Source organism: Astyanax mexicanus, chromosome 11 (assembly GCF_023375975.1).
Source record: "Astyanax mexicanus isolate ESR-SI-001 chromosome 11, AstMex3_surface, whole genome shotgun sequence".
NCBI lineage: Eukaryota > Metazoa > Chordata > Actinopteri > Characiformes > Acestrorhamphidae > Astyanax > Astyanax mexicanus.
Window position 1 is genome coordinate 7,337,326 of NC_064418.1, and position 12,191 is coordinate 7,349,516.

The 12,191-nt window shown below is 39.0% G+C and overlaps 1 protein-coding gene across 5 annotated transcripts in view; it reads left to right on the forward strand.

The window, feature by feature from the left end:
• Positions 1 to 12,191, forward strand: part of lrp1bb (low density lipoprotein receptor-related protein 1Bb) — a 503,881-nt gene that overhangs the window by 107,918 nt on the left and 383,772 nt on the right. For 4 of the 5 annotated variants that reach the window (XR_007441266.1, XM_049485229.1, XM_049485230.1 and 1 more), the window contains exon 2: positions 8,743 to 8,865. The exons of the other annotated variant lie outside the window; for it this stretch is intronic. Coding sequence is in view for 3 of the 4 variants with exons in the window: in XM_049485229.1 (XP_049341186.1) it covers positions 8,743 to 8,865 (123 nt within the window). In the remaining variant the exon portion in view is untranslated. The remainder of the gene's footprint in view (positions 1 to 8,742; positions 8,866 to 12,191) is intronic. 5 annotated transcript variants of the gene reach the window in all.

Here is a 12,191-nt window from a genome sequence, read left to right on the forward strand (position 1 = left end):
TAAACACGAGGTTACCGCATGGCCTCCATCCACATGGTTGGGCATGTGTTTATAAATGTGTTTACAGTTTTGCAGAGCAGATATTTCCAGTTACAGCTAGATGTACGCTTTTAATCCCAGTAAAATGCTCTTATTCACCTTTTAAAAGGTCATCTAAATGCCTGATCAAAGGGCAGATTACTGTTGTTTTGCTGTTTTTCCCGGGTTTTGAGTTGAGCTCGGCGCTGACTCAACTCTTGATCGGTGGGGGCGGGGCTGGTCCCGTCATGGGCCCTGCATTGTTTAAGATTGTGACATACATCAACAAAAAAAATGAATATTTCCTACGTAAAATTTTTCCAATATCTTACAGCTCTAGCCTAGTTTTTCCAAAAAAACTAATGCTGAGCTTTTGCAGTGCTTAGAATTTTTTTAAACTTTTTTTGCGCAGTCCTCATTAATGATTTAGCTGTGTGTTATATATGTGCTGTACTGTACTGTATCTACAGTATCTGTATTTTGGCTGTTTGTTAGGGCCTTAAACAGGCTCTCATTACTGTCGGGCTAATATAGATTTTTCTCACAAATGATCATTGTCTTACTGCTGACAGTAAGACAGTCACGAGCACACAGTATTCATCTCACATCAGCCCACTTGTGGTATCTAGTGCCAGGTTTAATTGAACCCTCAGGTCTTCAAACTGCAGATTTTGTGCTCTGTCAGCTGAGATCAATAACCTTTATCAATATAAGGACATTTTACCAAAGAATATCTTAATGTTACTTTCAACACTAATTATTTCAAACAGAATTATTAAGTATTTTATGTGGCACGCTCACCTTCAGAAGTGTGCCATTCCTTAAGGTCTGCAGGTTTTTGCCTGTCTTCAGGGCACATTGGGAGCTTTTCTTACCTCTACCTTTTCTTTTTACCTCTCAGCTTTTTGATGCCACTCTAAAATGCATTTTTACTGAAATGCTAATGGAAGCCAAGCACATTAGCTTCGGGCTCAGAGGAGGAATGTATCTTCTCTTTGGCCTTGTTTAATGATTCTTTAGTTTTGTTCATCATTTCCTTATCTTTATTAAGCTTACAGACCCGAGGCAGTAGCTGTACCAGGCCATGCTTGTCTAGTGAAGGAATAGCATATTTCCCTCTAATAATTGAAGAGACAGTTACCACAGGTGATGTATATGTGTGATTTTACCGCGCTGTATTCAGAAGGTGGCAGAGAATACTGCAGGTAGTTATGCTGATTTTTAGTGTGGTAACTGTGCCGGGCTTTAAGGCCCCTGGAGAAAGACAGGGACTGTTGGTAATTACAGCACCCAGGGCTTATGTAAATGATGTGAAGTTACTTATCCATCAGGGCTAGGAATGCGAATAAAGACATAAATATGGAAAGATGCAAATAAGTGCAGAGTTTTAACTCAATGGGAGGTTGGCTCATTGGCAGTTCAGAGCAGAAAAGGTTACTAAGAAGACTGTGTGAACACTGTGAGAAGTTAAATTAGTAAATAGATAAATTGTCCAATAAATACAATTAAGACACAGATGAATTTGCCATTTCCCTGTTTGTGTTTTTAAGGGGGCATAATATATCTCTATTTACATCTTCATTGAGTTATTTGCACACAATTACTCCCACATAAAGATAAAGATCTCACCAGCTCTATTTTTTCTGCCAGTTTCAGTCCCTTTCAGAATGAGCCATTAAAGTGCTTCGAAGGCAAAACACAAACATGCTAATTCATGCTTGACTGTGACAGAAACACAAAACTCCTTATTAAAAAAGGACAGCTCCCTCATTTGCTGACTTGCCATGGACATTAGGTACAGATCCCTCCTTCAGACAAAGTCTGCTGGCTAATCCTGCTGTGTACTGTCTGAGTTTCTCCACCAAAATGAATGAAATGGTGTTTCTTTAACTGGTCTAGTGGGTGGGGTTCTGGTGCCAGGGTGTTTCTATGCACGTTTTCTAATTGTAACGTCACAATAAAGGAGCTTCCAAACAGATTCCAGACACCAAACTCTTTCATCTGATTTACAGAAAACAGATTAATGGATTTATTTAATGCTTGGAGTGTTTATAGTTTATAAGGGGAGACCCAAGTGGAAATACACAAAATCATGCAAAAAGAGAGTTTTGCATTATACTGTATGTCCCATTTAATGGATAGATGCACTTTTCTTGTCTTGTCTTTTGCTTGTCTAGTAAAGAAATAGCAAATTACAGTTTTATTCATTTGATGTATATGTGTGATTTTGCTGTGCTATAGTCAGATACCAGATAAAGTAAAGCATTTTTGAGGAAATTCCTAAATAAATGATAGCTAGTGGGCATCATGTCTCTTAAATGTTTAGAATTTAAATACAGAGCTTTTATTTTTGTAAGCTGTATATTGCTAGAAGAATATGACTGACCATCTACAGACTCTGATACTGTTTCTATCACACAATAAAGCATAACCCATGTGATATTCATGTGATTGGTTGCTTTATAGATATTAAGAATTTATTAAGGGTTTATTACTTTCTTATTGATTATGTAGCTCTTTCCCTTTGTGTTAAATATGCATGGTGACACTAGTACTTTGTGATAATGTCATTTTTATAGACTTAAATGTGTGAGAGAGAAATAGTTGAATTGGTGTGGGATGTAGAGATACCTTTTAATGGCTAATTCAAGTTTTTTTTTTAATTTACATTTATTAACTGGTCATGTAAAAGTTTCAGGCATTTTCAGATGCCATGTCTATACGTATCTAGAGCACCTAAGCGTGTGATATACCCTCTGTGTGGTATATGCATTATGATGGTTTGTAAATGATAGATCATTTATAACACATCAGATACAGAACATTGTGCTGATTTGTGCAGTATTAACTGCAGCGGCTCAGAATGCGACGTTTGAAACGAAACTGTGCACTGTGTGCTTTTTTTTTCGCAAAGTAGATTTTGATTGAATGGAAGTTTGGCGTATGAATATGCATTGCCTTCCAGCTTATCTCGTACTGTAATAAATGGTAAGATGCTGTGATTAAATGTACAGACAGTCAGATTAGACCTTGTCTGGAACGGAGTGAAATCATGAAAGGCAGAGTAGCTTTGAGGACCCTAGATTTAAAATACTTCCGATGAATAATTCATTGTTTACGAGGTAGATTATGCCAAGTAGGAGGCTATTCTGGCGATGGCTGTTAAAAATCTGCCCGTGTTCCATCTGATAATTTGTTGACATGCCCCGGCTGTTGTTTAGAAAATAAAAATGACCTCCTTGGAAACTGAAGGTCAGGTGATGCCTAATGAAGGCCCTGTTTTCCTTTCCCATTGATGTCTCTGCCGGCCCCGCTAGAATGCAGGCAGGCCGGCTCGAAGTTGCCATGGTAAAGGTCTTTTGGCACAGGATGCGTTTCCTGGACGGGGTGCTGTGTGGAATTTGTAAATGTGCGGCACCTTCAAGCATCATTATCCTCTCGCTCCCCACCCCCGTTCACACGTTACAGCTGTAGAGCCTCCGACACAGTCTGTGTTCAATATTTCTTTGTGGTTTGAAGGAAATAAATGGTCCAGAAGGAATAGTTTGGGTTGAATTCTGACATTCAGCGCTGCTGCACGGGCAGAAGCTCAGTGGCAAGTGACATTACAAGGACATTTATGTAATAGGCGTCAGGTAGCATTAATAAATGATCTGGCGTTTCTGATCAACGCTGAGTCGGTTGACATTTAGATCAAAATACCATTTTGTATGTCAGGGTGGGAATTTGGTTCACCTACCGTTTAAGCTTGCAGAGATGGAGCGCCGCAGTTAATGTTGAATTAAAGCTCAAGACAAACACATCCTAGAATCGTGTGCTCTTGACAGCTGGCCCATTTTAACATGCGGCCCTGACAGCAGATGCCGACCTGATGGCTGATGTGTCTCACTGAGCTTCAGCCTAAACCGAAGACGGAACCGGGGAAGCTAGCGCCTCTGCTTCGGCTGCGAGAGTGTATTTAAATTCTGCATTAACAGCCAACAGGGATCTCACATATGTGCCAGATCCCTGGTGCAACACTTAATGAAATGCCACAAAGTGCGCCATATGGGCAGAACTTTTACGCAAAGTTTTATTTACGCAGCTCCTGCGCATAAATGCGTGTTTTGTACACTTTACAAAGACATCAGTAGCCGTCAATTCTAAGCGATTGCGATGCATTTAATTCACAGGCCTCGGGATGAAGCTCTCAATGCTGCCAGGGTCTCCACCCTCTGTTGTCTCGTTTTTAATTGGCTGTAATGATTGCCACGGCACAGCAGCCCACCTTGAGTCAGGGACAGAGGCAGAATCGAATCTGGAGGGGGTTGTCTCCTTCCATCGCCGCCAAGATCAGAAATATGTGCCCACACACACACACACACACACACACACACTGTTGCTGATTGTCAAGGTAAAGGAAAGATCCAGGGAGCGTTGACTGACAAGGAACAGTTGGAGGGATAATGAGACTCAAGACAGAGGCAGGCTTAGGAAGAGGGCTTAACAGCTGTTACGCATCCAGTCGAAGCTTTAAATTAGTCGTGCAGCTGCTAAGTGATTCAGTAATTCAGTTTTGAGGGGGGTTACTCTGGCGCTCCTCTCGATTCGGCATCATTAATGGAGCCCGCAATCACAGATATTGACTCCGACATCGCCTCTGCCTCGTGGACACGGTTTGCGGCGGCATCTCTTATCGCATCACAGATCCTACCTCCAGACGATGCAGCCTGCTTTACCGTAATGAATGCTGGGACAACGCTGCGGTTTGCGATGTAAAATTGAGTTAACTCCATGGCGAATGGGCCTAGCAGGAGACGGCTGTTCCTACTGACAGATTCACCAGAGGAGAAATTGGCAGACACTTTGTTCTTCCTTTTCCTGTGGAAGAGCAGTCATCTGAGCATCCACCTGGAGTTCTGAAAGCCGTCTCTTCTGTCCGCTGTCTCCCAGTGACAGTTTTACGCATTGAAAGCTGGCGACATTACAAAGGCTGGGAGACTTTAATGAGCCAATGCGCTCTGCCCGCCGAGGCAGTTGGGTGTCAGGAATGAAGCTCATAATAGCATGCCGGTCCAGGCTCTGCTGAACATTTCCTACTGTTATGGTAATGGGCTTACTTTTGCCACACTAAAGACTTGTGCCATTTGCTGCGCTGTTATTTTTATCTCCCTTCCCTCAAGTTTGTTTGAAATTATCTTCAAATGACCGAAACGTTTAGTGGTGCATTGTATCATTTGCTGCCTTTCTTATGCTAATGCTGTTTGCCTTGGAAAACAAGCGACGCTACATATCCTACCCCCTGAATACAGTCCTTCTCTCCGGTGCATTCATTTCTCTTCCACAGTCTCCACCGGGCTCTAAACGGCCACAGAGCGAAGTCTATAGGGAACGCATGGAGAGGGTGCCATGCAGGCATCAAACACTCGAGTAGAGAAGCAAAGCCCTCTAGATGTGAGAGACAGGTTGAAGTAGCATCAAGGGTCAGCCTGATAATTCAAATTGGTCCCTTCTCTTTTAAAGCACCTCGACATGAAAGAAGGCGCACATCACTGGATAGCCACTGTTCCAGGGACCAGAAGTTGTCCCCTTCCTGGGTTCGACTAGCAGCTGAAAGTGTGGCCCCGAAGCCAACAGCACAAGACTGTTTCAAACGGTAATCAATTCAGCTGCATAGATAGAGATACCTCCTCCAGGGTAGATTCAGTAAGCCAGACACGTTACATGCACTTCAGAGACCTGCTTGGCTGTATCAGCCAAACTCTGAGTGTCTTGGCTGTTTTTTAAATCAAGAAAGCGCTGTTCGATGTAATAGATGCGGGCGGTAATTTGGGCTTTGGCCTTCTTGGCCTGTGAGTGAACATTCTGCTAAGTGTACGAAGCTGTTGCCAATAAGGAGAGCGTCAACTCGCAAAATTGTTTCAACGATTGCAGATCCGATAATGTAAACATGCCTTCTTTATGGCCGACGTTCTGATTAAATTGATATTAAAATTCATTCTGAGCAAGAGCGCTTGTTCTTTAGGAACGTACAACGAGGGACAGAGGCCAGCCATCATCATATTTTCTGTAATTGCTTTTTGACTGATGTGAAACTGCTATTGAATTGAATCACTGCTGATTACCAGCTGAGTTTCAGGGGCGGTTCTGACTTCATAGAAGAACAAAAAGAAAGATCAATTATACTGTAGAATACCTCAGCTTCTAGAACTGTGAAGTCAAATTCTCACAGGATGCGTTACGCTACGGAGTCTGCTAGACAATATTTGCTTGCCGTTTTTCAGATGATGTCATTTAAACCGGGTGAAAATAGGTTTGATTTGCTAAAAACTGTCAGCTGGTATTTTTCACTTTATTTCACAGCCTGAAGTAATGTTGTTTGTGCGTTTTATAGCTGTCTGGACTATTCTTATGAGAAAGCCTTTTCATTTATTCATGAGTGAATGTTAAATTTATATTGTGCCCGTCTAATACCCAAGGACTCAACGCTCTACACAGTATGTTACAGTTAGCGGCAACCAAAACAGACCAGAAAAAAAGTAGCAGCTAACTTCAGACACAATGCTCTGAACCGTAAAAGACCATCTATAGAGGACAGCTTCAAGCACTACTTTGGGGGGATTAACTCAGGAAAAAATGGCAATTGATATCTGGGCATCCAGACTACAGATGGAAAATGCAATGTGTATCAGTTTTAGATGATTTTTCGACAAAATATGTGTATTCTGGATTATTTGGCACCACAGATGTTGCTGAAAGCCAAGACAGTGTTGTAATCTGGTGGAGGCTTTACTGGAAAGTGTGTGGGCGAGCATTATCCTGCTGAAACAAAATGCCAGTTGGAAGCAATGAGAGCCAACACATGAGATGGCAGTATGTCCACCATATACAGTATCTCTGAGATATGCGATGTCTTTCCAGATCATCACACCAGCAACGTTTAAGTATCACCACAAGGCCTCTATACACAATCCCAAAGAGGACATTGATTTGATTTTTGCCAAAGACATGGCAAGATATGGTTTCAGTCTCTAGCAATTAGGGTTTCTGACTCCACTTCAAATGAAGGCATTGGTGACAGATTATTGAATGGTCTAAATGACAGGTAACTATCAGAAAAAAAAGTTAATTCTGTGGTTTTCAAAGTCTGTCAGCTGGGCAAAATGTCTTTGACAGTTTCATAAAAGCATGTATAGCAGTCAACAATCTCTCACCAAGAGGTACACTTGCCTGTAAGAGTCTTTTTATAAGTTTGAGAAGTCTGTAGTTTGTTTTCCCAAAAGCCTTATGGATCATTAAGATGTTCCTAGGTGAATGTAAGACGGGACGTCTGGGTTTGTTGGGTCTTGGAACTCTCCAATGGATACCATTGTTGACTCAAATCATGAACACTGACCTTAACTGAGGCAAATGAGGCCTGCGGTTCTTTAGATTTTTTTTTTTTTGGGACCTTATGGATGAGTTGTCCATGCCCTTTTGGAGTAATTTCAGTAGGCCAGTTTCTCCTGGGAAGGTTCACCACTGCTTCATGTTCCAAAAGTTCTAAAGCCTTTTGGCTTTTAGTTTGTACTTCTTTGCTACTTTGATGCGTTGTTGAGTTTTATTGTGGAGTAGTGGGGTAATTTAGCAATTTTTTCACCCTCTTATTGGAAGACCTACTGCATGCTGATTTTTTTTGGCAATGAATGTATGAGGTTTACTTTTATAATATGTTTATTTAAGTGAACCTTGTTTAATTGTGCCATTTCAGATTTCTTGACACAGAATTAACCTTCCTCATGGTATTTTCATTTGTAGATGTGTTGCATCTTTTTAAACAGAAACCTTTGCATGACGCAGAGTTTGAAAAAGGACAGTAAGCATCATTAAAGCTCAGCGTGTCGAAAACACGAGAAGCTGTTTGACCTTTTCACGGCTGTCTCTTGATTGTGAATTTGCTTGGGGCCTCTCGAGAAGAAGGCAGTGATGCATAGAATTATCACTAGTAATCCAGCTCCAAACAGACAGACTCCAACACAAATCTATACCTCCTGTATCCGGTGTATATACCCCAGCATGCCCTGAAACCCTCCGTATAACCCAAGTTATTTCACTATTTAAGTAGAGCAGCACCTCGGAATGGGAGGGTGGACACTGAAGTGTGCGAGTCTGAATGTAAGCCGTTATAAAAAGTAAGCTGTGGTGACCCCGGGGGATACGAGAAGACCTCTTTTGTGTGGAAACAGACTGGAGTCAAATCTTGTAGTGAAATATAAGGCACTATCCTCAGTGATCCCTGAATGGCTCTGACAGCTGCTGGCAAAAGGCGTGTCAACATGCTGTCAGATTCTGGCTTTTGAAGAACGGGCAGGCAATGCCTTCACAGTTAGACAGTGTTACAAGGCTGTTGTTAAATTGAACACAATGATTTCTGAGATGTTGGAGGAAGGAAGACCCTCAAAATAGTCTTTTTCAGGGTGTTTGGGTGGAGGAACATGTCTTTTTTTTGTTTGACGTTTTTTTTGCTGGACTATTTTTATACACTACAAAGACTGCCTGACATACTTTCTGCACTCATTTCCATTCTTTGTAACATTGTAACAATGTAATAACGTAGTAATACAACGTTAATAATCATGTAATAACAAATATTTCAACATTGCATGGATTTTACGCTTGCATGGTCAACATGCAACCACTCATTCCATCTCATAATCTCATATAGCATCTCTCGTCTCTTTCTGTCTGTCCATCCATCTTCATCAGAGCCGGTTCTGTGTGATGTTGGAGAGTATCTCTGTGGTGACCATCAGACCTGTGTATCAGAGAGCTGGCTCTGCGACGGAGAACCCGACTGTCCAGATGGTTCTGATGAGACCCTGAATCCATGTAAGTATCTCACCCTCCATTAAGCCTGTTCATACCACCACCACCACAAAAAAAGAAGCATATTCATAAATTCATACTGTAGTTCAAAGTTTTGGAGTGTCCTCATGCTCGCCAGTGTACAGGAAGCTGGTATAGTTCTGCATATATTACAGCAGGCACTGTTGGTAATTTGTGCCCTCAGGATAAAACATTTTAATTAGATGAGGGCCTCCTTATTGTAACTTAAACTATATTCATGAAAAGATTGATCAGCGTGCGCTCTACGACTTTGCCCAATTACCTTATGTTGATGTTGGACTTCTCCACAAGTGTTAATTTATTCCATATTCCTGGCACAGTGGGCCAGCTCTTCCCTCCTCTGGTATTCCATTATCATTTAGATTAATCACGCAGGCTCCATTTTATTTACAATGCCTTTGAATGGAAGCCATGCATATTTATCATGGGAATTTTGAGCAGCTCATTATCATGGATTATGTATTGATAGGAAGTGGAATTAAACCGGCCCTACCAAATCTACGACAGGATTTAATTTCCTCTTCCTCTTTTACAGGACTGCTGTGAAACTTGTGATTAATAATAATAAGAATAAGAATAATAATAAAGCCAGTTTCCAAATGCTGGCAATTTTAAACATATTGTCACAGTTACTAATTGTTATATGAATGATTGTTTTTAAATATAAAAAAAAAAATGTCCATGCCCTTTAGGAGGAGTAATCTCTGCATTTCTATGCAGTAGTTACATTTCTGGAAGGTTGTACACCAGGCTACTGTATAGGGTATACAGCTGCATGTAGAGTATGGTGTAGGATTCACTCAGTATAGTATAATTTGACCTTTAGACATGGCTTTTTAAATTTGTTACTCCAGACGTAGATAGTTGATTACTTTTTTTTTTTTTTTTCATCTGTTATTTAATTATTTCAGATCAGGGCATAATAATGTTGCTTTTGAGATATTTTTTCCTGATTCATGTTGTCAGACATGTTCTATTTAAGTTCCTTAATAAAAGAAAATAAATCAATAAATACATTTGTATTTACTCAGGTTATCTTTGTCTGATATAATAATCTGTTTGACAATCTGAAAAAATGTACATTTGACCAAAAAAAAGGGGAAAAAACTTTTTTCACAGCTTGGTACAGTATATTAACATGCGAAAGGTGCACGACTCCACTGCAGTTTTGTTTCTTAATCAGTACGCCATAATCCTCTTAGTTTCATAAGAAGAAGCAGGCAGCATATTGTTCTGCGCTCAGAGATCATTCTGCTGTGCGCTGAGTTGGGTATTGTCTGTGCTTTTTTTTAAGGCGTTGACTCTCGCAGAAGATATTTTGTACATGAAGAGTCCTGAATTTAATTATCTGCATGTTTTTACTATTAAATAAGTTGATTTTTAATAAATAAATAGTATGAATACCAGCTGTTATGAAAACCCTAGTGAAAAAAAGTAGATTAAAGTATACTTATATAAGCATCATTATGCTATAGTGCACTAAAGTGTATTTGTGGCCACATTATTAATCAATATATTTAAAGAGTGATAAACTAGAACACCTTTTTTTGTACCTATTATACTTTAATTATATAAAAAGAGCACAAAAGTCTGACTTAAGCTGTGTTAAGTGTGCTTAACTGTACTAAAATGGAACTATTTTAAATATACTTAAGTAACATTTAAACATACTGCTTAATGTATCTAACCCTGTATTTTAAATATTGAAATGCTCACAGTAAAATTATAATATAGTTAATAAGTATTGTAACTGTATCACTATTATACACTGAGTATATTAGAAATGTACTAAGAATTTATGTTAAATATATGTGACCTAGTTACATTAGAGTACAAATATGCTTCTTGTTCCTGTCTTTTGTAAAAAGCACACTTTTAATATACTTTACTATACTTTTAGCCTGTTACAAATGTACTTTTTTAAAATTAAGTTACATGATGCACTTTAAATGAACTACTGCAACAGCTGTTTTTAACACACTTTGCTAAAAATGTACAAAAGTATATTTGGAAATAAGTATTTTAGAAGTATATTGAATCACATTAAACTAAGAGTGTACTTCATATTAGTCTATTTATTAAAAATACACTATAATTTACTTTTGTATGAGCAAAATTTACTTTTTAAAACATTTAATGAAAGCATAATAAGTACTTTTAATATAGTTTAAAGTAAGTACATAAATCTGTTAGTATATGTACAGCATATTTAGACATTTCTCAGTATGTTTTAAGTACAATTAAGTATATATATATATCTTTTCACTAGGAAATAGATTTATAGATGTATACAGTATGTTATATATTGTGTAAAGCAGTGGCTCCCTTTTTATTATATATATATATATATATATATATATATATATATATATATATATATATATATAATCACCATAACCCCTCAGGCCCCTCTTTTATACATATGCACATATTATGCAAGATATTAATGTGTGTAAAATACCCACAATGCATCATATATGATGTTTATTATGTAATGACACAGCACAGCAGATACACAAGAAACATTTTATTCAGTATAATATATGTCTGTATCATCTCACCAGAAGAGTAATAACACTGAATAAATAAATGAGTAAATGCTGTTAGCGCTGCGTCTCTGTTACTGCATTGCTGTATTATAGGTGTGATTCACGCTCGAGTGCTGGTCAGGCCCGGTGATGAGGGAGATCAGTGAACTGTCTTCATTTGTAATCACAAACTCAGCAGCGCAGCAAGTGAGTCAATCTGAGGGCACATATGCATGTGTGAGCGAGTCTGCGGTGAAAAATGTTCACCAGCCGCAGCAGCAGCATTGCACAACATCATCTCTTTAGCATATAATAGCTGTACAGCAGGAAGCAGCGCTACAGAAATGCTAAAGGGTAAGAGCTAATCGCAGCAGGAGATCACCGATGAAATGCCGATGATGATGGTGCTACGCTTGTGAGTGTGAACTTGAAGTCACATATCAGAGCTGGGATTGTTGTATTGGAATGTCGCACCATTACAATAAAACAAAAAAAAATTCCCAGAGCAGTTAGCTAAAGACTTGATGCAGAAATCATTTGTTGGTGTTTTATGTTTTTTATTTGGCTTTTTATGTCCATTTATATCATTAAGATTAATCACGCAGGCTCAATTTTGTTTAAAATACCTTTGAATGGAAGCCATACATATTTATCATGGGAATTTGTAACCAGCTCATTATCATGGATTATGTATTGGTAGGAAGTGGAATTAAACTGACCCTGTTTTATTGGAATGTCGCACTATTACAATAAAATATTTAGATACTTTTACACTATTTA